We start from the raw sequence: 27777 nt of genomic DNA, 5'->3' as shown, positions 1-27777 counted from the left end.
CTAAGCTTTAGTTTTTAATCTTGTTTTTTTCTAAGAAGAAACATAAAAAGCAAACTGATATAAAATAGGAAACTTTCTTGGACTCTTATTTAGGCAAGTCTGTTTGGATGATGGTGAGGAGTTTGTCTTTGATTCTTGATTTTGTTATTCAGTCCCCCCTTGTAGTCGTGGCCAATTATTTTACTCTGTGCCTTAGCATCCTTTTCCATACCACTGGGGACACTCACATTGTACTGAAGGGTTATTAGAACTACCTGGGGTAAATCACTTCATTCATTGTCTGGGACTGTTTGCTATTATTTTTATCTCTTCCAGCAGCCAGGAGGATTTTCTGTATGGATATTAGCTAATTAAATTGCTCAAAGTTAATGGGAACCTTAATGATACAGTAAGTCTTATTTTGGCTGCCTCAGGCCTATGTTACTCCGGTACATGTAAAATGAAGGCTGTTTTTGTTTAGCTAATTTATTTATTATTGATGTTGTCCCTTGCCCTTTTGGTTTCAGTATTCGGGATTCCACACTGAAAGATCAGAATCTGACCATGACAGCCAGTGGGGTGGAAGTCCCCTGACAGATACTGCCTCCCCACAGCTCCTGGATCCAGAGAGGCCTGGCTCTCAGCACGAAGTGTCCTGTGCTTACAGGCAGTTCTCAGATCGCAGTTCGCTCTGTTATGGCTTTGCTCTGGACCACAGGCTGGTGGAGGACAGGCACTTCCATACCCAAGCCTGTGAAGGAGGCCGCTGCGAGGCAGGCAGGTACTTCTTGGGAGCACCACCGGCCGGGAGAGATCCCTGGTGGGGCTCTCGAGCAGCCTTGCCACTTACAAAGGCCTCCCCGGAGAGCAGAGAAGCCTATGAAAACAGCATGCCTCATATCACCTCTGTTCACAGAATCCACGGTAAGAGTTTAAAGGACAGCAGATTCTCAGCAGGAGGCTGTACACTGGAGGAACTGAACCCAGTGGTTTTCTACCAGTGGGATTTTAAAAGCTAAGTCCATTCAGCAAAGTGTATTTATTTGGTAGGTTTAACACATTTATGACAGAAGAGAAAAATAAAACCATTTCCCATTTTAAAAGCCATAAAGAATAGAAATGAAGAATCAATATTTATAAATCTATTGAATTTGTAGTCATATTTAGATTTTTGCAGTGTCATTCTCATTATGGTCACACAGCAGCTGTTTATCCATGAAAGCACTATTCTTATGTTGGAAAGGACAGTCTTTGTTTAGTGGACTATGGCTTTGCTAATAGATGTTTAGCTTCTCTGGGAATCATGCACAAGTACCTGCCTCCTATCACTATGACAACCAAAACACTAGGTTGAAAAAGAAGCTACCAGGAATTTCACCTTGGGATAGTTGCACAGTTTCACTAGCCCAGAGAAATGGACACTAGTGTTAAAGCTTTGATAATTGGTAATCCTTTCTTCAAACTAAATTATTCTGTAAATTCCAAAGTAAATTACATTAGTAATTACTTTATTCAAAGAAAATGAGATAAGAGTCTATCATGATCATTCTAAATGTGGGTCTAGGTGGGTCTTTGATAATCTCCCCATTTTATTAAAAGTCGGTGACATTATGAAGGCCCTTTTTATCTGTCTATCTATCTATCTATCTATCTATCTATTTTTATTATATTTCTTTTATATATATTTATATTATTACACATAAATAAAATAAACTACATATAGCAGGAAGAACCACAAAACAATAAGGAATTATATAAGTGTTACATTAACAGCGATGTGGCTATTTGTATTTGGCAAACTTGAAGAAAAGATCTTTCCTATCTTGATGAGTTTAAAATTCTGAATGAAAATCAATATCTATCATATCTCTATATAAAGGCCCTTTTAACACTCTCCCTGCTCTTAACATGAGAAGTGTGCTAGATCATGTTCCCTTACACAAAGTCCCCATTGCAGTTACTTCTATAAGCAATTTTAACCTTTTTCTATCGTTGCCTTTTATTTTTCTGCTTTTCCTTTGAGTAAACAATCTGTTATGAACCAAGAAACATTTCGGTAGTCTGGTAATGGAAACCTAGGGCAAAGGGCAATTACTTGCCAGATAAAGGTGAGAAGCAAAATTCTGTCTTAACCTATATGATCTAGAAAAAAATGTTAGAAATAAAACAAGAAAAGAAGGAAGTAATGGTCTGTGTGCTACACAGCTCTTCTGCAGCATTCGCTCATATGTCCCTTCCTTCTTTTTTTTTTTTTTGACTTTTATATTTATTTAAGACTAAGGATAATTAAGCTTATAAAATATATTTTGCATGCATTACTTGTCAGTGTTAGACTTGCCTCCTTCATTCAGAACAAGTTGTTATAAAATGCTAATATTTATTTATTCAAGACCTTGTTTCAGAAATGAGTAGCTCCATTTCTGTTTCAGAAATAACCAGAGTTTTCATTGTTATCTCTGAAGCTATTGTGCTTACCCTACTATTGATAACAACATATTTATATTTTTATTATGACAACATAGCTATATTATCTGTCCATACATGTGCTTATATACAAACATTTTTATTAACTCCTAATTTTCTAAAAAATAACATTTAGTGTAATCCTACTTAACTTTTGTGCAATCTCATTTACAACAAACCGAGAATTATAAAAAATTTCAGTGACTTATTTAAGATATAATAATTCAGATTATACAATTGTCTTCTTAAACTAAACTAAAAACATTTTCCATGTACCCATATAAGATGACAGTGCTCTAGAAAATAGCACAAATCAAATTGTATTCATCTTCTTCATGGTATTTGTAGAGGTATAGGTCCAATAATGTATACACATGGAAAAATATGAATACATTTTACTGTTTCACTAATTGGCAATCTCAACTTGTGAGGTTTATCTTCCAAGAGACTTTTTATAAATGTTATATGCAATTAAAACCCACTGATACATATGAAGACAAGATATATCTGAATTCAAATAAAAATGTCAATGTTTTGTCCTATAGGCCTGTTTCTATTTCCAATATTGCATTAAAATGAAAAATGTAAGCATTTTTTTTTTGTAGGAAAGAAATACACTTGTGTTTGTGTATGTGAATTTTGACACTACTTACTTTTACTTTTTGTGATGTAGGTCGAGGTCACTGGGACGAAGACAGCGTGGTCAGCTCTCCAGACCCTGGGTCAGCCAGTGAATCAGGTGACCGATTCCGCACCGAACAGTATCAAAATAGCCCGCACGAGCCTAGCAAAATTGAAACTCTCATAAGAGCCACCCAGCAGATGATTAAAGAAGAAGAGAACAGATTACAGCTAAGGAAAGCCCCTCCAGATCAACTGGCTTCTATTAATGGAGCTGGAAAAAAACACTCCCTCTGTTTTGCAAACTATCAACAGGCCCCACCAGCAGGTGAAGTCTGCCACAGCTCTGCTCTTGCCAGCACTTCACCATGTGACCATGCCCAGCAGAGAGAGGGAAAGATGCTCAGCCCTCATGAAAATGACTATGACAACAGCCCCACTGCACTGTCTCGGATAAGTAGTCCCAGTTCTGATCGCATTACAAAGTCCGGTTTAATCTTGGCTAAAGACTACCTACATTCAGATATGTCTCCTCATCAGACAGCAGGAGACCATCCTGCCATCTCTCCAAACTGCTTTGGCTCCCACAGGCAGTATTTTGATAAGCATGCCTATACATTAACTGGATATGCCCTGGAGCATTTATATGACAGTGAGACTATTAGAAACTATTCCTTGGGCTGTAATGGCTCACATTTTGATGTAACTTCCCATTTAAGGATGCAGCCAGACCCAGCACAAGGTCACAAGGGAACGTCTGTTATAATAACCAATGGAAGTTGATGTTTTTATAAAATATTTTGTTCTTCAAGGGTCTCTGAAACATATTTATAGTTTAATACCCCATTAGCAGCATTTAACATGCCACAGATTGTTAGAAAGTTTAAATTCAAATTTCTGGCTATTTGACATGAATTCCTGTGAAATTAGAAAACAGAAAACATTCAGAGCTATACAAAGATAAATAAGCTAAAATGATTTGTCCACATATTATAGAGGAATCATAATAGATATGTTTGAATTAAAAAATACAAATGCAAATTAAGCATATATACATATATACCACATAGAAGGGCTGATGAATGAAACCACTGTGTTGTGACAATCTAGTAAAATTTATATACACAAATCAAATGATGTTCACAAACTGCTATGTACACTTCTCATGCATAAATACACAGAATGGTTACATTTCCTTGCCTAGCACATAAAGCTTCTTAAAGAAATACCAGTTCCCAAAATAACTAAGGAAGAGAGGGATATATCTTGTAAACTGATTTCTTTATTATGGTTTCAAACCAGTTCACTCATTTGATTCAGGCATATATTAGAGAAATGGTTCTGGCTATAGTACATGAATGCATTTTCACTTGGTATCCATTACAAGGAATCAGGAAAAAGTGATATTCCACCTTGATTTTGAGTTAGACAGGGACCAGTATTGCATTGACACAACAATAAGGAAATTTCTTAGTCACAGCATTGAAATATTGGAAGACACATAAAAATGTGGCCTACTTAATTTTAAGTGGCTCAGTGAAGAAAAGGGCAGAGAAGAGTAGAAGGATTTAATAATCTCCAAGCAACTTTTAAGGTTGAGGATAGGTAACCAACATTTTGGGGGCTAGTATACAAAATACACTAAATCAGAAACTTAAACCATTTCGCCCAGACAAAATGCTGATAAGTGCAAAAGAAACTAAGGAAGATCTCGAAAGTACTACATGGCAACAAGATAAGTGTTTAAAAGCATTCCAAAGCACTGATATGAAGTGTGTCAGTATGTGGACAGCCTCATGAAAAAGTCTATGATAAAAACTTAGGCAGATACACAAGTGATTCAAAGGGGGCATGAGGAAGCCACAGGAAATCATTGACTTTCTTTACTGTTTTTAAACAATGGAAGCAACACACTTGCTCATATGTTCAGGTGGCGTAGTAGGAAGTCCAGTGAATTGTATGCCAACATCTGAATTCTGACCTTGCCTGAAAGGCAGCTCTTATCCATGGCTCTGTGATTTATTGGTACACTGAAAGCAATCTTGTAAGCAGTTAGATCTCTGCCATGAGTTGTTAAAACTGGTGGTTCTGGATTTTTTTTATACACTAGTAGAAGTCTAGATACTTTGTTACTTAAGAAATATGTAGGCTCTTTCAAGCAGGAAGCATTATTATCAACTTTCTCTTAGATGCAGCCAAATGTAGGTCATAGAAGTTTAAGAGAGGGAAAAATAGTAAAATTTATTTAATGCTTTATTCTCTAGTATTCAAAGAAAGATGACGTGCATGGTTAGAAAAGTTTCATAGATAATATTTTTTAGAATTCCCATGCCTGTTACTCTTGCCATATTTAAGGAGGAGAATACTGGAAGGACTTGATAATTATGGAAAGATTACATGGCACTGGACACTCAGGGATTAGTATGGCATTTTCATCACTCAACACAATCTTTTGGTAACAGTCTATATGAAAATAAATTGAGAGTTGAATATTAGATTGTTTGTACATGAAAGAAGAGGCTACATAAAATTAAACAACTACTTCGTGTGTATAACAGAACAATGTTGTCAATGAAAATGAAGCAGGTGCAAGGCAGTGAGAGAGTAGTTTATGCACTTCAATATGATCTCAAAACATACAAATGACAATGAAAATTAAAATCTGAACTCCATAAGAAAAAGAGTAAGCAATTTTGAGAATTTGTTTTTAGAAACACAAACATCTGGAGATTTGGATAAAATTTCAACATGAGGAAGGTTTTCAGAATGGTGAAGGTTTTGCATAACTCTATAGATCAGATGCAATATCTGATGAATATGTATTTTGGGCAGAAAATCTATACTACTAGGTTCTATTGCTGGTTAGGTATACATTAATGCATCAGAGGTACCTTCTGAGAGAAGCTTGCCACTAAAGGAATTCCAGTCGAGTTTTTATGTGGAAGATAACTCAAACAAGAATAAATTGTGACCTCTGCAGACAAAGCCTGATAAGGAGGAACAATGCTTCCCAGAATGCCATAGCTAATATTTTTTTAAAGAAAGACAGAATCATCTACATTACATTTTGATTAACAAACTTAGATTGACCCACTTAAAATACATTAACTTTAAATTAAACATATTTCAATTTTGCAGTGGCAGTTTTATAATGTTGCCTCATAGACATACAGAATGCTTTGATTATTATAAATAACCCCAAGTTAATTGACCTTTTACAACTAGGTGACTTCTTACTGTTCATGTAGAAATGTATTTATAATCTACATTATTTTGTCCTGTACAGGAATATATTTTCCCATAAAAATGTGTTATTTGTGTCTTAGAAATATGGGGTGTAGAATAAACACACACCCAGTAATTTAATCAACTAAAATTAACTTAAATTTGCTTCATTTTAATCCTTGATTTTCCTATCTTTTCTTAAAAATGGAAAGCTTGAGAAGCATCTTTCCTTCTATCACTTTGGAGATTCATAAAAATATGTTGCATCTAGTTATACTATTATATTACATACAATTCACTGGTCTCTACAAAGCCCAATCTATCTTGAAATAGCAAGAATATCTCTGATGCTCATTTACTTGCTTTACCAAGATAAAATATAAAACTGTGGATGGCAAATGAAATACATGTTTCCCCAATTTTTCCTGGGAAAATTCTGTTAAATTTATTACTGAGGTCATATAGTTGATGTATTCTTTTAGATGTATTTTTAAGGTCAGAGACACTGTAGATCAGACAGTTATGTGTGCTTCAGCCTCACAAATCTTTTGACATCACATGCAAAATCTAATGTGGCAGCTTTTCTAAACTGTACTTGCCTGTACAAGACACTATGATACAACTGATAGGACATTCAAAACTGGACAGGATGTAATAACAATTCCTTCAGTGTTTAAACAGAAAACCTCCTATTTTTTTTCCTGTAGTTTATAGGGCTAGAGCGTTCCCAGCAAGTACTGTTTTTTAATGCTGTCTGTACCCTGCTGCCACATACTGCCTTTGGGCAGAGAATCCCACTTAAGATTTAATGGGAACTCCTAATAAGGATAATATGTTCCATTTCCTTTTCTTTTTTAAATGGAGTTTAATGTTAATACAAGATTATTTGGAAAATATGAGTAGATATTTTAAAATAAAATGAAAGGTCCCCCACCTAACATCTAGATCAAGTAAGTGATAATATAGCTGGAAACATTCTGAATACAAACTTGCTATTTTATCATTCTGACTCTTGCTCTTTCTCTCTCTGTTTCTCTCGCTCAAAACCAGCTAATGACTAAACTATTCGTATGATCTATTAGTACTGGTAGTAATTGGAAATGACAGAGTGAAAACTGAGTACTTGACTGGGAATCTTGCTTACATTGTGATGCAGTCCTTCTTGTTAAAAAATTTGAATGTCTGGATTTGGCTTCTTACTTTACTCAAATGATAGATGTAGACATTCAGTTTTCTGATTGACTTAAAGAATGTAAGTCCTCCAAATAAGTAATTGAGCATTCATGTGAATGTCAGATTTTTGTGAATAAGGTTTTCACTGTAGGTAAAATATGTTGGCTAGCTCTTACTGTGAAAATACATCGTGAATAAGACATTCTAAAATTTAAGTGGCTGACAGAACAGCTGTGGATACATGCAAGTGTATCATAAATTGAAAATGTTCTTTGGGGAAAGTTTTGTGTGGTACTTATTTCTTGTGCACAAAGGTTGTACGGGTAGTGCTTAAATTCAAAAGGTAAGATGACAATTCCATAGAGACATTTGTTCCAAGTTCCTTCTCTAAGACTGTGTGAAGAAAGTACACACACACACACACACACACACACACACACACACACACACACACAGACAGACACAGACTTTTATCTTACTTTGAGGATTTAAAAGTGTACTATATGCAATGTGAATGTATGATGATTCGCACAAGAAATTGCAATTGCTAATTTTAAACTAAGCCTGTAGTTTTACTTACTGGGGTTTGCTGTGTGAACTTGCCTTCATAAACTAGGTAAGAGAAATTTGTCCTAATATGCTAATCTTAGACACATCTAATCATTTCTTACCCAATAATTATGACGCATTTACACTTCAAAAGAAATGAAATTGGCATGGACAATGTTTTTACAATAATTGTAACTTCTTTTCAAATGAACAGATTTCAAAAAAAGAAGAGGCACTTCAAGAAAAGTAAAATATTTTATGCTTGTTTTTTTGACTAACATGCTATAAAAAGGGATTATATTTGTGAGAGAAGATGGTGGTTCAAAATATCCTCTTGCAATGTATAGTTTTTAGTGATATTGTACTATAAACTTGTAATCTGAACTTTTACTTTGGAATGTAAAGTAGAAAATAATAGCTATGTCAATGATATCTTGCAAAGTGTCCACATTTATAATTATTTATATTGTAAATAGCTTTCTGAAGTAAAATTGAAGTTAATGTGCATAAAATGTATTTATTATGTGAGGAATTTTTGGTTTAAAAATATAGTTACCAATATGCAGTTTGAGTCTGAATTATTCATTAAAAGAAGAATCTTTACAGGGCAAAACTGATTTGTCAGCCAGACTAATAATCTACAGAAATGATAGCCATGTTAGCTCTGAATTTGGTTGGGTTGGGCAATACTGCAAATACACCATGTCACAAACACCAGAACAGAAGCGTACGCACATACTGTGCTTATTCCACTCAGAGTGCAGCTTCTTAGTGGGTCCTCAAGATGTCTTCAGAAGAACTTCCTTTTTTCTTTTATTAGAAGTAATTTTTATACAATATATTCTGATTATGCCTCCCCTGACTTCCTCTCAGTTCCTCTCCACATTACCTCCCATCTAGATCCATATACTTTCTATCTCTCATTAGAGAAGAAACAGGCATCTAAGGAGTGATAATAAAATAAAATAATATAAATGAAAACCAAACAAAACAGAATGTGGAAAAACAAACAAACAAACAAACAAGAAACAAAGCAAAAGCCCAAGAATTGCACATAGATAAAGAGACATACACATTCATACACTCAGGAAATGAATCTCATAAAAACCCAAAGCAGGAAGCTGTAACATATATACAAAGGACCTATGATATGGAGGGTGGCAAAACTAAACCAAAAGAACAAAACAACAACAACAACAACAACAGAACCTATAAAGATGCCATCAAATTCATCTATTGCTGGGCATCAGGCCTGCCCTTCAGAGTACTTTCTTTCCCTGGTGAGACTCTCTTGGAAAAAACTAAGTTTTCATTTGCAAGTGGTTATCAATTGGAAACTGCTGAACTAGGCATGGGGACTTGCGTCCACTTCTCCTGAAACTCTAGGACCCATCTGGTGCAGGACCTGTGCATCAGCAAGACTTCATATTCTGTTTTTCTAAGTATAACATTCAAAGTCACAGGTTTCTTCTTTAATGCCTAAGGGAAAAGAAAACCCATACTGTTGAGATGATTTTGTCTGTGGTCATTCAAAAGCACATGAAAAATCATATCTGTATAATTTTTGTTTTGGCATCTCAAGGACTTTACAAAATCAAAACTAGGAGTTAAAAACAAAGAAGCATTTTTCCTAGTTAATTCTTGAGCACTTTTGTTCCCCCCATAGTTTTCTTGTTTTAGCTCCCCAAACTTAGGATTTGTAATAGTATGTTTCAAAAGCTGTTATTGGCCAGTTCAACAAATATAAACAGTATTCTTTTAATTCAGTGGGAATGATGTTTGCATTTTGCATTTAAAAAACCCAAGCTTGGTAAGATATCAGAGTACCACCATTATCAATATCTTATCACTATTGCAGCATTTATCAGATATTTTCAAACATGGTTAAAAAAAATACTTGTTTTAGTGTTTTTGACTGAGACAATAAATTCTTATTTATTTACTTATTTGGTTTTTGAGACAGGGTTTCTCTGTGTAATAGCCCTAGCTGTCCTGGAACTCTCTTTGTAGACCAGGTTGGCTTCGAACGCACAGAGATCTGCCTACCTCTGCCTCCCAAGTGCTGGGATTAAAGGCCTGTGCCACCACACCCGGCTGATAAATTTATTTTTATCTATCACAGTTATAAAAATAACTGCATTTCCAAGTTAACTCATAATATTTTTTGAATATTATATTAGCTTTATGCCACAATAGCAAACATCTGAGACAATGAGATTATAAAGAGAAAATTTATTTTAGTTTCCTCTTGGTTTCAGTATGCAATCATTTAGCGCCACTGATTTGGGGCCTCAGTAAGGCAGCACATCCTGCCTGGAGTTGAGGGCATGCCTTCTGGTGACCTCAAAACTTCCTTGTAGACCCCTACCTCTTTAATAGAGTCATTTCCCAAATAAAGCCAAGCTGGACAACAAGCTCTTTTAACTCACAGGACTTCAGGGGACATGGTAAAATAGAGACCAATATACTTTCTCATTGTAGGGTATTATGAACATAAAAAGCACTCACATAACTTTTTTTCCTCATTGCTTTGAAGAAAATGTTCTTTAAATAATTATAAAATGGAATATCCTCTTTCCCATCCCATGGCCCAAATTGAAACTACCACCTGGCTGTGGTCATTGCTACCAAGGAAGGTTTTCACACCAAGCACATTCTTGTGTATTCAAGGGAATACCTTCCTGAACTCTGCCCAGACTTCTGCCTCCACCCAGAAGAAGACATTTACAACTAATAAAATATAATTAACTTAAGTAGTAGTTAGGCATTGTACACTTTCAGGTTACGAACTGAAACATAAGTATGACCTTTCATGATTGCCACTAATGATTTGGTTTTGTTTCATGGAAAGCTTTCCTTTATCTTGGGATTAAAAATCCAACCAAAGCTGGGAGGTAGTGACGAATGCTGTCAATTCCACAGTCCTAGCACTTGGGAGGCTGTGACAGACAGATTTCTGAGTTCGAGGCCAGCCTGGTCCACAAAGTGAGTTTTATGATAGCCAGAACTGCATGGAGAAACCCTTGACAAATTGGGACAGAGAGAGAGAGAGAGAGAGAGAGAGAGAGAGAGAGAGAGAGAGAGAGAGAGAGAGAGAGAGACAGAGACAGACAGAGACAGACAGACAGAGAGAGACAGACAGACAGAGAGAGACAGACAGAGACAGAGAGAGAGAGAGACAGAGAGAGAGAGAGAGAGAGAGAGAGAGAGAGAGAGAGAGAGAGAGAGAGAGAGAGAGAGAGAGAGAGAAATCCAACTGAGGAGAAATGAATCAGTGGTTAAATTCCTTCTCTTGCAGAGTTCCCAAGTTCATAGGTTCTAGCACCTAAGTAGTACAGTTCACAACTGTTTTCTAACTCTATTTCCATCTAATGTCCTCTTCTGGCTTCCTCAGGCACCTGCACTCATGTACACAACCCCAAAGTTAGGCACACAATTATATGCATAATTGAAAATATTTTTTAAAAAAATCTTTAAAAATCCAACCAAAGCTCACCCATTCAAGAACTAGGATACGTCAGCAACAGATGCATTGTCCCCCACCTCTCTGCATGTGTGTGTGTGTGTGTGTGTGTGTGTGTGTGTGTGTGTGTGTGTGTGTGTGTGCATGTGCATTCATATGTGTCTGTGAGCATCTTTGAGTATCTTTTGTCCAGAGGACTTCCTTGGGCATCATTCTTCAGGAGCCACCCACCTCATCTTCGTCAGGGTATTTTTAGGTGGTCATTAGGCTGACCAGAGAGTTCTAGAATTCCTCCTGTCTCCACCTCCCCAAATGGAGTACAAATGAGCACCAGCATGCCCAGCTTTTATGTGGATGCTGAGGATCAAACTCAGGTCTTTATGTTTTTAAGACAATAGTTTTTTGTTTTGTTTTGTTTTTCCAACTGAGCCATTGCTGCAGCACCCATACTTGGTTTTGAGGGTATTCTACAGTCAGATCTTAAGTGGCTGTGATAGCTACCACAGTACATGTGCTTTAGGTAAGAAAAGAAATGGCATAAATGTTTCTTAGAGGAAGGCTGACCTACAAGCACAGACAGTTCCTATAAGGTGTCTTCAGGCAGTGGTGAGTATCATGGAGACTAGTCTGTGGCTGCTGTGGTGATCATGGCAGCCAATGGTTACTAAGAACTTGGGCACTCTTAGTGGCCTATCTAGCCTGTTGTGGTCAACTTCCTGTAATTCATTTTCAGGCTTTAAAAAAATAAATATGCCTTATACCTTACTATGTGCTGCATTTACCAATGAAGTGTGAATCACGGTGGAAGATGTATAAAACAGTCCTAATTTGGAAGTTTGTAAATGATTTCTGCTATTTTAGCCTCCCTCAAGTCAGATTCCTCTGTAGGGAGTAATTCCTGAAAATCTCATTTGCGTGCCATCTTAGCAGACCTTAAAGGAAGTCTTGGAAATATCTACAAAGCCATAATAAATATTCTCCATTTCTGGTGAGGGCTATTCTGATTGTTTTCTTTGGAATATATTCTAAAAAAAAAAAAATAACCTGAAGAGTCCTATGGGTAAGGTCTCCAGAGTTCTTGTGGAAATGGTACTTGGGATCTAATGTGGGAAGAAATAATTCAGAAAGTAAAAAGGTTTACTATTCTGTGTGTTTCCACATCTCTGATGTCCAACATTTCCCCTGTGTTGGTCACGTGCTGCATTAGTTAGGCTAGACAGAGCTTGTTTATGATGCCCTGATAAATGTATTTTTTATTTATTTACAAGTTCAGAGGCACATTTCACACATATGTGCAATTTTTTCATATAATTAAAGGTTGTCCATTGCTAAATTTTTTTTTCATGGTGGGCAGAAAAAGAAGTTTATCCATAAGGCTTGCTTATATACTGCTTGCAGACATCTACTGGTCATACTTGTCCCTTGTTTAAATATCGATATTTACTTTATAATTAACCTTGATTGTTTTTCTACACTGTGTTATTTGTGTGTGTACACTTCTGCATGTACGTGTTGATGTATGTATGTGTGTGTGGAGGTTAGAAGTGGACATTGAGTATCTTCCTCAATTGCTATCCATACTTTTTTTTGAGACTGTATCTTACTAAATCTGGAGCTCACCAATTGGCTACACTGGCTGGCTCATGAACTCAGAATCTCCAAGCTCTGCCTTGCTATTGATGGGATCACAGGAGTCTTATGTCACATGCAACTTTTAAATGGATTGTGAGGATATGAACACCATTCTTCCTGCTTTTTCAGCAAGCACTTTACTTGTCTTAGTCATGACATCACCCCTGAAGATGCCTTTTAGTGTAAAGTATAGATCTTACATTTGGAATTCATTTTCCATTCACAGACACTGTTAGAATATTACTGAATGTTACCAAAATATAAGATGGTAGAAAGAGAGAGAAGAGAGAGAGAGAGAGAGAGAGAGAGAGAGAGAGAGAGAGAGAGAGGAGAGAGAAAGAAAATAATGTTACTTCATCCATATCCCAACTGCTTTCAGAAGTTAGTTCTTTCCTTTTACCATGTAATTTCTGAACATTAAATTAAGTCATCAGGCTTAGCAGCAAATGCCTTTACCTATGGACAACGTTGCCACCCCTTTCATATTCTTTTGGACTGCTTTATGGCTAGGTTTTTTCCTTAGAGATTTTTGTATCCTATTGTATTACTGAAAATTTTTATTCTTTTTCCAAATACATACACATTTATCATGCTATCCTCACACTGGCCAAATTAAAAATAGCTTGTGATCAAATTCATTACACCTTTTTGGGTGTTTCCCTCACAATATCAATTCCTGCTAATCCAATTGCCCCTTTTATCTATTTTTATTGTAGTATATTTTAATTATACAATGTAATGAGTTTCATCATGACCTTTTCATACATGAATATATTTTGATAACACTTGTTTGCTTCATTACCCTTTTATCTTTTTCCCTGTCCCTCTTATCCCCTTTCATAGCCAAAGAGGTTTTTTTTATTTACTTTTTTTTTTTTAGTTTAATGTATTTTAATAGCAAACTTACAGGAACAGCACAGAAGACAGACAATATTAAAAACATGTACTTGCATGTAGGACAACTCAGAAAAGTATAGTGAATGGATGGAATCTACTGTATGATAAAAATGCTACAAACACCATTTAGTTGTTGTCAATAAGAAATTTACTTATTTTTAAAAAATCCAAATGCTGGCATTGCTCAGAAAATTTTAACAGGTTTATTTATAATTGTTATAAAGTTGAACTGTTGAAATGTGTTCACTGAAACATTTTGTTTGCATTAATGCTTTACATCTTGCATTTACATTAAAAATTCACACACAAATGAAAATGGAAAAACTGCCAATTCCTGATTTCTGTCTCTTATTTTTCCACTCTCAGTCATATACTTAGGTACCTTTTGACCCCATGGAAAAAATATCTAACATTCAGAACTACTGATAACAGGAAAAGGCAAAAAAATTTTTTTTGAGAATGAAATGTTTTCCCTCATTTACTTTCATGTCCTCTATTGTCCTTCTAAATTCTGCATTTGGACAAAAACATGTGATCTATTTTTCTGTAAACTATTCATTCCTTTTTATTATGAATAAAACTCCATTGTGTGTCGTTACCTGTTGTGTGACACTGTTCCTGAGGAAACCTGAATGAACTGAAAATTTGTTTACAGATGCAAAACTGGCAATAGACCAAAATAAGGATATTATTAAACTCCAACTTGCTGATCCAATGAGTATTATTGTGGTTACTTATAGGAATATGGGTGAGGGGTTACTTACAGAAGCAGATATGGTGCATCACCAAAGCTCAACAAAGCATGTGTGAGATCTCACAAAACCTGGAAACTTGGAGCACATCAGTTGCCTTCAGTAGGTTTGGAGGTTGTACTCTACTGGTGGTCCGATTGGTCTGAACCTCTTCCAGACAGTTTAGCTGGTTTCTGCTTCTTGCAGGCAGCTGGGCTTATCTGAGAGTCTTTATTTCAGCTTGTTTTATTAAGAGGGATATTTTGCAGTCTTTATTGCTTATGTACTTTTGGTGAGGAAGGGGCCTAGTGAATTTGGTCAATTTCAGTGACTTCCTGAAATTCTTTTGTTTCACATCTCCTGAGAACATGCTTTTGTTTCACCTTCTAGAAAATATTCTGTCCTAAAATATCCTGTTGTTTCACTTTGTTTTTTCTATCTTATGTGTTAAAGAATTCTAAGACAGTTTTAACCTTGGAGAAAACTACCATACAACATCACAATATCATTCATTATCCATTTATATGTTAATGGACAACTATAAAGAGGGGATTCAGATCAAGCATGAAATATTCTCCTTATGGTATAAAGTCCTGATGCCTCTCTTCGGACTCTACCCCAGCTTGTAAAGAGTGAGCTAGTGTGTGTGTGTGTGTGTGTGTGTGTGTGTGTGTGTGTGTGTGTGTGTGTGTGTAGGATAGAAGTTAACTATGGGTGTAGTACTTCTTCAAGAGCTCTCCACTTTGTTTTTTGAGACAGGGTTTCTCTGAACCTAGAGTTCATCAGTTTGGCTAGACTGGCCTGGTCAGAAATCCTCAGGTACCCTGCTGTTTGTCCTTCTCAGCACTGAGATCACAGGCAAAAGAAAAAAGGGAGATAGAGAAATATAGAAGGAGGATAGAACAAAAGGTAGATTATTGACTCTATTCATCTTAAGGCCCTAATTGTTACTCCTTTATTTCTTTTTAGCTCCTATCTCCTTACCTACAAAAGAAAGACAAAGGAAAAGAGAGACAACCCTGAGTCCAAGCTAGTTTTCTCTCTTTATATGACCAATAATAACTTATAACCAACTCCTGATGAAAATAAGGATCTGTAGACCAAGAGAGTAAATAGAAACCTATGCAACTCCCCTTAGAGAAAATGGGATGTTGTTCTCTTAAGGTTTCTTCAGGCTGATTTAGGGAGAATAATATCTCCCCCCCCCCGCCAGTTGGGGAAAATGGTTGAGTAAGCCAGGGATAGGATTTGTTGTCCATTTTCCAAATGCTGTGAAATTCCAGCCTTAATAGGCGTCCTGTGTGCATAATATACTTATTAATTAATCTCTTTTGTGTAGGTAGCTACTTTTTCTCACTTTTAATTTTTAACTTTTTACACAGGGGCAATACGTATTTAGCAAATATATTGTTTTCCAAAATGACGAATTATTTTTGATACGTTGCCTTAATTTTATTAACTTTTTACAGCCTATACTTTAAAATGTTTTTATTATTTTATTTTTAATTAATTTTTGTTTTTCATAGTTTATACACATCACATCCCGATTGTTACCCCGCTCGCTCATATCCTCCCTCCCTCTCTCTGACTTCCCCCCTCTTCCCTTACTCTAGTCCTCTGACAAGGGGAGCCTTCTTCCCCTACTATCTGACTCCTGCCTATCAGGTCTTGTTAGGATTGTCTGAATCCTCTTCTTCTAGGGCCTGGCTGCCCTACTAAGGGGAAGTAATCAAATAGTGGGCACCAGAGTCTATGTTAGAGGTAGCCCCTCCTCCCTTTACTAGGGGATCTGCATGGCTAATGAGCTGTCCATTGGCTACATCTGAGCAGGAGTTCTAGGTTCTCTCCATGCATTGTCCATGATTGGTGCATCAGTTTCCACAGGCCCCTATGGGATCCATATTTGTTGGCTTTGACCATCTCCCTGTGGAGTTCCTGTATCCTCTGCCTTCTATCCTCCTGCTCTTCCATAGGACTATCAGAGCTCTGCCCAGAGTTTGGCTGTGAGTCTTAGCATCTGTTTTGATTCCCTGCTGGGTGGAGCCTTTCAGAGGACATCTATTTTTAGATCCTGTCCTGCTCCTTCTCTTCAACCACGTCTGGTGTCTACTACTTGCCCTTCTGAATGTGAATCAAGCATCCTCCCTAGCATCCTCCTTGTTACTTAGCTTCTTTAGGTCTGTGGATTGTAGTATGGCTATCTTATATTATATGGCTAATATCCACTTATCCATGATCATATACCATGTGTGTTTTTCTGGGTCTTGGTTACCTCATTCAGGATGATTTTTTTTAGTACCATCCATTTGCTTGCAAATTTCAAGATTTCCTGGTTTGTAGTAGCTGTATTCCATTGCATAAATGTACCACAATTTCTGTATCCATTCTTCATTTGAGGGGCATCTTGGTTGTTTCAATGATTTTTACTTTTAAATTCATTAATATTTTAAGAATTTCATATGGTGTATTTGGATCATGTTTCATTTCTCTTCCATCCATTAAGATTTACCTGTACATTCCTACCCCCTGCCACTTCATGGCCTTTTATTCACAAAATAATTTCTTTTTCCTTGAGAATTTCATATAATGTATTTGAATCTCTTTTCATCCCTCTCCACCAGCTCCTCCAAGATCCACCTCCCCCTTATTTGGAAATAAAAATTAACAAGTCCAATTTGTGCTGTTCATATACTCTTGGATGTGGGGCCACCCCATTGAATAGTGATTTCCGTACAAGGGGCTAAATCAAAGAAAACTGATTATCTTTCTCCTTTTCCCAGCTTCTATCAATTAACTATAGCTTCTTAACTAGAAGTGGGACTTTATGACTACCTCCTAATTCCACGGTTAGATTTTGCTTGGCTTGAACTTCTACAGGTCTTGTGCATGCTGTCACCATCACTGTGAATTCATTTGTGCAACTTCCCTGTTGTATCCAGAAAACACCATTTTGTTAGAGTCAGCCACACCTTCTGCCTTTTACAATCTTTCTGCTTGATATTCTCAGATAATTCTCCAAGGCTTAGGAGGAGAAATTATATAGATTTCCTATTTAGAACTGAACACTGCAGTCTCTTACTCTCTATATGTTGAATAGTTTTGGGTCTCTGTGTTAATTGTGGTCTAATGCAAAAAGAAACTTATCTGATAAGGATTAAGATATGCCTGTGGATTTAGGGACAAATCCATTAGGAATTGGCTTAAATTCAATGTTATTTTAGCAGAGTTATAGTAGTAGATTCTCCTCTGGGGCCTCTGACCTAGGTAGTAGTAAGTTCTTGGGTTGATAACAGTATCAGGTATGGGTTCCATCTTACAGAGAAAGAGTTAAATCTAACCAGAAAATGATTGGTACTTCTATACCATTTAATGCCACTATTGCACTAATGAGCATATTTGTCCAGACCTGTTATTGCTAGAGTTAAAAGGGTTCACAAATGAATAAGATTGATGGTTATTTTTCTTTTCTTGTAATGCCTTTCAGCACTATGAAATCTAGTAAATAGAGATGAAACTTTGAGATCAGCACCAGCTTGATGTCTTCATGCTCTATGATTCAAATATATAGTATCTTCAATAGAGTTTTATTGTCAAGGTCTAGAGGGCAGCCAAGAGCAGTGGAAGTAGTCAGTAAAGTTTGGAGGTTATGAGACTTCATGGTCCAGCTGCCCTCCTGATATAGGATAACTCATATATATATATATATATATATATATATATATATATATATATATATATATATACATAAATATATACTTTAGGAAGTTTCTACAGTAGCACTCATAGGTCTTTTTAAAAAGCCTTTAATAACACCTATAGAGATACTTGTATTCCTCCTCTATCTTTCATTTCCATACCCCATCCCATTTAATTTTTATTGTTTCATTATCCCCTTTCCCTGTTTTACATAATTGAAATCTATTTCTTGTGTGTGAGGCCATTCACTGGAAAGTGATCAACATACCAGGATCCACACTCACCCTAAAAGAAAAGTGACTCTCCCTTCTCTGGGAGCCATCCACTTTCCACAGGTCTTTAGTTCGGGGTGAGGCTCACAAGCTCCTTCTCACTTCATGTAGAGTGCTGACTGGGTTGATCTTGTTCAGATTCTGTAAGAAGCAATCACAGCTGCTCTGGATTCATGAGTGCAGAGAGTCATGTTACACCCAAAAGACATTATTTGGTTCTGCTCATCTCTGATCTCTGGCTTTTATAATATTTCTACTTACTCTACTAAAGTATTTTGGGGGTACTTTTTAAATACTTTTAGATACTTTTAGTTACCCTTGAATTTTGGGGAAGAGGTATGCTATAGACGTTATATTTATAGCTGGACGCTTATTTTCTGCCATTTGACCAGTTATGAGTTTCTGTGCTAACAATTATCCACTGGTAGAGACTGAAATCTGCATTGATTTATAGGCAGAGAGGTGGGATTTTAAGTGGAAGTCTCCAGAAAGGTCTTGTGGTTAATGATATGGTTTCTTGTGTTGCTTCACATGCATATACATATGTGTGTGTTTTAAAATTTGTATTTTGTGTATATGATTGTTCACCTAGGTGTGTGAGTTTGCACCAGATATTTGCCTCATGCTTGCCGAGACAAAATAGGGTGTTGGATACCCTGGAGTTATGGCAGGTTATGGGCTGCCATGTGGTTCTGAGAACCGAACTGAGAGCCTTGAAAAGAGCAGCAAGAGTCATCAAATTAGAAGATACTGAGTCAGCTTCCAACGTCTTGATTATTAAATTTCTTCTGAGTATTTACAAAGATAAAATAGACATTTTCCATCTTAAGTTTTTTTGTTTATTTGCCTGCTTGTTTGTTTGTTTAATTTGGAAACAATATCAGACAGAAGCTCTTTTTTGCATAGTTAACTTACATAAATCATACTTGACAAAATGTTATGACTTTTAACAGTTTTAACTCATTTATTGATTTTTTCCTCTGTAAACAGCAGTGCTTATTTTACAATTTTAAAACTTATTTCCTTAATATTTTTCAAGTTATGGATTCTTTTAGATTATTGGTGAATGCTAAATTTTATGAAATGCCGTTTGACACTCAGAATAGTTAAGATATAATTTAGTTTCATTTAGGAAAACCATCAAGCTTAATTATACAGCAAATATAGGTATTTAAAGAAGGAACAGGTATGACCATCACACACACACACACACACACACACACACACACACACACACACATATATATATGCATATTTCTACACTTGGCTGTGTAAAGTTTAACTCTTTCTATTTTCCAACTCAATTCCTTGTTGTTGACTTTATCTAGACAGAAACCTTATACCTACCATTCAGTCACCAATACTCCACACACAGATAATGCCAGAAAACAGTAGATGCTAAATTTGTGCCTATATTTGTTCCCTAAAGACCTAAATTTCAGTTCCTTGCTGACAAGTCATTTATTATACCTGTTTTTTCTTTCAAGCTGTGTTACCCTTTCAAAGGGTCCATAGCAGGATCAAAGGAAAAACATATATAAAGTATTTATTATGGTATTCATGGGACATAAAAAGCAGTTGGCTCATTTCCCTTGAAAACCAGTTTGAATTTTCTGTCACCAGAAAAATACTGTTAGAAAACAAACCAAAAATTTTCAGAACCTCTGCAATCCCATAGTAAAAAGTCTGTGAGTGTGTTTTTCATTGAAGTCATCAAATGATTTTTTTGAAACCTTATAATTACAACTTCAGGAAAAAGTATAGATGCAATGACCAGTAAGAAAAGATATTTTTTATTTTATATATGTATATTTATAATTATTATGTTTCTTATTTAAGCCTATTGTGCATGCTTGGACAAGGACAGATAGACAGACAGACAGACAGACAGACAGACACACACACACACACACACACACACACACACACACACACACACTTTTTTGGCCTTTCTTAAACATCATTTATATGTCACACAAAGGTAAAATTGATATTGACTTCTTGTTACCAGGTCAGCAGCAAGCTTGGCTGGAATTTAATGTCAATGTTGTATTTTTGTAAGAGAAAAAAACATTTTATTTGTTAAATCTTAAATCTCTCTTCACTAAACTTGAATATGAACATTTTCTCATATACAAGAGAATAAGTTCTATTACTTATGTATGATTCATGCTCAATCAATGCCTCAGTAAAAGCCTCTGGTGTCACCTCATGAAATGGTTTCAAACAGGAATACAAAGCCCAGATGAAGCAAAGATGAGATAGTAGAATTCTGACAGGGCTATTTTTGAAATGATGCTCTTAGGAAAAGCTGCTGATTGAAATCAATACCTCAAGACCCGGAATTTGAAAAGACCATTTCTGAGACCTGAGAGGGTCACTGACTAGAACTGTCAATTGATGGCATTCAGACCATGCAATTGCTTTCACCAAGGTGCCCATGTGTTTACTTAAGTGAGTTGCTGTAGCTGGTGGCTGAGCATACATTGAGAGAGTCTCTTTGGATTCAGGCACCAGGGAGGAGACTAGAGGGGACTTTATCTGTGGTTAAATCAGCCAGTCCAAAAGGGCTGTATTGGAGGAAATGAATTGAACTGGATTTTCTGTTTCATTTCTCTCTAAAAAATCTGTGAAGGTTGTGATGAATATAAATCTTTTAAATATTAAAAAAAACTAGTGTACCCTAAACCTTGTAATACCAATTTCAGACCAAATTCCACTTAACAAGTTATAATTGGTCAGAAAAAAAATCATTTGTACAGATATGAGATAATGTTTCCAATTTTCTTCAAGGCACATGGAGTAATTTTCTTTTTGTTAAATATGAGTTTGTTTGTGGTGATGTCCTGGGGTGTGGGATAACGTACGGGCTATCCATGTAATTTCAGGTTGCTTTATATAGAAGTTGCCAGATCACTTAATTATTTCAAGGAAGATTTAAGACTATTTTTGTGGGGATAAATGTAAGTTTTAATGATGCTGTTAGCCTTTCGGATTTTTTACAGCATCAGATTTAAAAATTTTAAATTATACAGAAGTATATTCTGTCCTTTTTGGTATATAATAAATAACAATCATCCTCTAGCATCTTCAGTATATCACAATCATTAATGTTTTTAGGTTCACTTTAATAAAACTGAATCTCTTACTATGAGTGAGCTGATCCCAGCACTGACATTTCTGTCAACTCACAGGATGACCCAGATTTATATTCAAGTCCCACTGCAGGTGACTGTTCTGATAGAAGATTGACAATCCTATCCTCTGTTCCAGATATTGTCACAGCCCACAAGTCCAGATATGTTCTTTAGAATTGTACACTCTACCAAAGTGCATGTCAATTAAGCTTTGAAAGCTGAATTAAGGTTTTAAAATGCCAGAAGCACAGTTTGGATAGCAAAGTGGCCATTGGCTGCTCTACTCATGAAAGACCATGTTTAGAGGGTGGACTTTGTTGCTATGGTTACCTTTCTAAGAAACTCTCCAGGAACAAAGTTTTGGCCTTACTGGCTGAGAAGGAGGTAAAGAAAGGCTGGGTGTTAGTTCTATTGCAAGGATCTTGAAGGTGGCTTTCTTGTTGCTTCTTCAGACCGAAGCAGCTGACCTGGACTATAGCACGATATACTTTATGAAGTTGGTATAAAGATTCTGACTATAAAATATTCCAATGTAACTCTAACTACTAGGTCTTTCTGGCATGTATATGTGCAAAAGCTAGATGACGGATATGTAGGCTGGTAGCCTATCTGTGGAAATTGTCTTCCATTTCTGATTTTGAAGCTTTTGGGATCTTAGAAATTAGATTGTATACCTTAAGTACATATGATTTCAAGATCTTCTCATTTTTTTTGTCACCCCAGCAATGGGCCTTAGCAAAGTTCTTATACCACCAGTCGGTATCCTCAATTTTTATATGGGGGGAAGTATACCTACTTTGACGAGTTAATAAAAGATTATAAAAACAATTTCAGGAAAGCATGGAAGCACATTACCTGAGACATTGTACCCTCATCACTCAATAAATAACATTTATTGCAATTACAATTTTATTCTGAGAAATATCATTTTGATATTTTCTTTGGTCTGAATTATGTAATGTCTAGTGTTGCCTGAAAGAATGGAAATTAGTCAGTTTGTTAGTTTAGAAAGATTTAGAGGACACTGCATTTTATTGAAAGCATTCTTTGTAAAAAGGAAAATGACATTGGGATGTATGTGATAGTTTTATTTTTATTGCAGTTCTTTAGTGGGATTCCAGGACTATTCAGCATGTTTTATGCTTACAGAATTATTTAGGGTATAATCAAGAATACCATAATACTGTCTTCATAAATGGGGACTGTTTTAAAAACTAGGCATAATTAGCAGGAGGATATTCATAGTGTAGGTCTGACATTATTATGACTGCAATATAAATTCCACAAGGCAGAGAAGACTCAGGGAAAGAAGCCTACAGATTTATCATAGCATGATGTATTTGCAATATGATTGTACTTATCTTTTTATTTGCCACAGACAATGTAAATTAGCAACATCTGAAGAAGAATTCAAATAATTTAGCATCTGTGGCTCACTGTAAAATATGCTGTTCTGGTGCCCAGAGAGAAAACAGAAATATACTGTTTTCTACTGATACATTTGACCTGGAGTCCCAGAAGAAGCCTCAAACTCAAAGGGAGTTTCCTCCAAAGGGAAATGATGAAATGGCAGTGGGGTACAAGATTATTTCTCCAGACTTTAGTGCAAGAGCCCTCTGAAGAATACATTGCTGTTTTATCTAAGATGTTACCAGTGAATAAAACCCTTTAGAGAGAGTAATGTTTGAAGGAATAATGTTACTAACCTGTTTTCCAAGTTCACGTGACTTACATCTGTTTTGCTGAAATTATGAACTTTAAGAAAAATCACTGATCATTTAAGTCGAAATAAGAAGCCAAGATTTGATCAGTGTCTTTATTGGTGCTTAGAATTCTTGATGGATACATTTCCCAACATATATAAACTCCACAATGTTCAGAGTGTAGAGTTGGTGACTCTGACAATGGGTAAGGCATAGAGGGCTGGGGCACTTTTAATGTTTGTTCTTCCCTTATATGCTAGTGTCCCCTTTGCACTGATGGGGACACGGAAGCTTGATTGCTTTTGAACTACCAAACCTAGGTTATATGAGACACTAGTTAGACTTTTCATTGAGTGAGAATGATGTCAGGTAGTTTGGAGGCAAGGCTCTGGGCATAGAGTGGTAGGCTTCTGCCTGAATGCAGTGGGAAAACCCAGTCTAGCGTAGCAGCTGCAGGCCAAGGAGCATTATGTAAGGCATGAAACTACCATAAGGACAATATTAGCACTGGAGCTATTAGGGAGATCACCAGAGAACTTTCAAGGAGAAAAGGGGTAGCCGGGATAACTTGAAAAGCTCATGTGTTCTCTTGGAATGTAGCCTGCTGAGCTACACCTAGGGAAAAACACCCAGTTTTCAAACATCATGGCTGTGAAGCCCTAGGGAAGTTATGAGTGTCTGTGTGCACATTTGACGCTCCCTTCGTTTTCTCATTACCTAGCACCAGTGAAAATTTAAGTAGAAGTTGCAGACTCTCTGAGGCACAGGAGAGCATGTCACTATTTGTCTAATTGGAAGTTTGAGTGAAGCTTTCCCCCCACTCTCTGATAGTTTCACTGGGGCAAAAGGGCCTCTTCTCTCTGTACCCACTTAGCAACAAACACAGCTGGGTAGTGTTGATCCAATTATAGGCACTAATTTGCAAGTGGCTCTAAGCAGACCCAAGGAAGCCCAAGACTTTCTCTTAGCTGGGTGTGTATTGAGTTCAGAAAGTGGAAACATGACATCCCTCTGGCCTCCCAGGCTACCACGAGAGCCTCAGCTTAATGCGGAACTGATTTCTTTCTTTGAGCAATAATAGCAAAGCAAGCACTTCAAAAAGACCAATCCATCTTCTCTCCATAAAACGTTAATACCCTTCAGCGGACTAAAAAAAGAACAAGTTTCTCACCCTCTGCACGGCAAACACCAACTGAGAAAAGTAAAAAGAATTGAGAACATTTGAATATCCTCTTTCCCCATCATCCGTTATTCATTTATCCCATACTGCAAGAAAGCATATCCTCTCTGCGGCTTGCCTGTGAGCTTTAGTTTTGCTTAGGGTTGGGGGAAGGGACAGAGTCCTCTCTTGAGCAGCCATCCAGTCCTCCCTGCTCCTGGATGCTCATTGTACACTCCAATTAAGTGGAGCCAGACCAGGCATTTGGGACTGGAGGTGTTGTAATCAAGATGTATGGGAGCATGAATCTCTAAAGTGACTGCTACTCCATTGTTCTGTCAGCTTAACTTGAAAACTCTTCTTTTCTCTGTGGTCTTCCTAACCTGCTCTGCAGTTCAGGGTCTGTCTGGAGAGCAGAGAGTATCAGAAGAGAACTCAAGAACACTTTTTCACTTCTTTTCTTCTTTCCAGTGTCTAAGAGGCTCAGCACCTCATCAAGGACAGCAATAATTCTGCTATCCACAAGGTTTTGACTATCCTTCGAGAATAAGAGGAAGACAGTCACATTACAGACTCTGGAGAAAAAAAATTGAAATAAATTAGAGATTTTAAGTGTTTGAAATAAATTTTAAGAAAAAGAGATAATGGTGACATATTATGCTAATTTCATCATAGACTACTAATGGAGGAAGGGAATTAAGTATTTTAGTCTAACCCTCTATGTGATAAAAAAAATGGTGTAATATGTAATAAAAAATATGATTGCTGTGTGGAAAACTCTGTGGTGAGGACTTTACATGCAGTGTTCTCTGGTCCTCACTATGGCCTCACTTAAGCTCCCCTATTACTGGCATTGTGAAGACAGATCACACCAAGGATGTGAGGCTGGATTCTTGCTTGAGTTCTTACAATAGTCATTGATGTGGTTGAATTTCCAGAGCTGATGACCTGAACCACCACTTTGCAGAAACCGAGAGTGGGAGCTTCATATACCCACATTCCAATCTGCATGCAACTGTTACCATAGATGTCCTCCCTTACTTTGGTGATGGAGAACTGAGAGAGTTTGTCAATGACATCAAATATTAATGGTACATTCTACCAAAAAAAATAATTTGTATTGTTTCCTTGACTTATGAGACAGAGCTTTTTATCTTGCCTGGGTTCTTGTTTTTAAAAATTGTCTTGATCTACATGTTTGTGCACATCTATAATCAAGGACTGGAAGAGTGCTCCTCTTCCACAGAGAAAGAGATAGAGGCAGAGGAAGAGATAGTGACAGATACCACGAGGCCAGAAAACCCATATACTAAAAGTCTAAGGGCTGAGGTGTAGTTCAGTGGTAGGATAATTGCTTAGCATACAAAACTCCAGTCTTCTATCCTTAGTCATGGAAACAAAAGCCTAGTTACATCTGTTTGCAAGTTTATAATTAAAATTATTCACACAGTATGTAAGTGGGACATAGCTGAGGGGTGAGAGAGAAACGCAGCTCACACAGACATAGCTGAAAGGAAGGAAAGGAAAGCAATGGGCCCATTTAAGAGTGCTTTGAGGAGGGGTGTGGAGTAAGGAAGCATGAGACCTGCGCAATAGGCTTTGAAAGGTCTAGACAAGCACTCTACTCCTTCTTCCTGTTATGGGAGCCTGAAGCTTCAGCTAGTGGTTCACTCTTAGGAACTATTACAGCAGGAAACCACAGCCTTACTAAGCATTTGTCCCTGAGGGAGAACTAGTTCACCCTTTGCTTTCTTTCCCATGGAATAGTTTTATGATTTCCTGAGGAACTAGGAATATGTACTAGAAATATAAATAAAGAAAAAAAATGGCAGAGGGGAAGTATTTTTGCAGATCTGTTTGTGCTGGGAGGTCCTGAGGCCTGTGTTGCTTTGAAAGGGCTAGGCTTATGAAATTGGACTTCTTTCCAGAATTTTAGCTGGTATTTTGATTAGCTTTGCAACAGCAGAAAACTGTTTATTCCTAATTTCATCTAACACATTCAACTTTGAGGCCATATCCTTCCTTTTACCAACTGTGTGACCAATTACTTTAAGATTACTAATAAAAACACTGAATGTTCCAATATTTACAAGGCAGAAACATTTTCAAATCCTCTAAGACTGATTTAATGTTACAAAATGGTGCCTTTTAAACTTCCTTTAGTAGGCAGAATTAAAGATGTGTACCTAACATCAATCAAAATTCCCATCTATTGGTTACTTAAACAAATCCACACTCTACTGTGAAAGGGATTCTGTAGATGAAATTACAAGTCAACTGATGTTCACATGATGGAGAGTTTAGTGGTCTGGACACACTTAAACCACTCCTTTAAAATCAGGGTGCCAAGAGAGGAAAGCAGAGGTTCAAAGCACAAGAAAATTTTTGTGTGCCATGGCTAGTTTGAAGATGGACACAGCTGTATGCCAAGGAATGGGAGCAGGTTTTAGGAGCAGACAGACTCTACACTGATATCCAGAAATAGAAACAGGAACTTTAATCTTAGAACCACGAGGAACTGAGTCATATCAATGTTGATAATGGATTCCAGAAGTAAATCACAGAAGGAAGTGAAGTCCAGTTTTTTGGCCTCATCCCGAGGTAAGTATCTACAAGGTACTATAAGCAGCTTTGTATCTTATATAAATTTTATAACTGAAAATTGTTTAGATGAGTGAGCAATTACTACGTCACTGACAATGATATAGATACACATCAGACCAGGCTATCAGGGATAGGAAACCTCAATTGAGACAGAGCATCTCAGGATTTGTCTAGGTTGCTTTTTTACTATACTGGTTCACATCAGTTACCTCTCTTTCTGAACTCCAGTTGTCAGAGGAAATGGGTTGAGTGAATCTGGGTGAGTAGCAGAAATGCCCAGAGAGGAATAGCCATTCTATAGACAAAACACACCTTGCTATGTTTTTATTCCATAGAAATTTGTTTTTACACAATTCATGTTTGTTAATCCTCCTGAAGATGACTGTTTATCTCCTAAACTCACTACAATGCCATTAATCTTAAGGAATTTTACCTATAACTGTTATATGACCCTACAGAAATTATCTTTAAAA

At 36.6% G+C, this 27777-nt stretch overlaps 1 protein-coding gene across 2 annotated transcripts in view; it reads left to right on the top strand.

Annotated features, from left to right (window-relative positions):
• SIM1 (SIM bHLH transcription factor 1) overlaps positions 1-8865 on the top strand; it is a 79892-nt gene extending 71027 nt beyond the window's left edge. Inside the window, exons 12-13 of one of the 2 annotated variants that reach the window (XM_084776249.1) lie at positions 507-903; positions 3116-8865. In XM_084776249.1, coding sequence (XP_084632375.1) covers positions 507-903; positions 3116-3846 — 1128 coding nt within the window. In that variant the 3' untranslated portion in view covers positions 3847-8865. The remainder of the gene's footprint in view (positions 1-506; positions 904-3115) is intronic. The other variant, XM_084776250.1, reaches the window with a different exon arrangement.
• Positions 8866-27777: the final 18912 nt, after the last annotated feature.

Source organism: Acomys minous, assembly GCF_964271855.1.
Source record: "Acomys minous genome assembly, chromosome: 3".
NCBI lineage: Eukaryota > Metazoa > Chordata > Mammalia > Rodentia > Muridae > Acomys > Acomys minous.
This window is presented reverse-complemented; position numbering and strand designations above follow the sequence as displayed.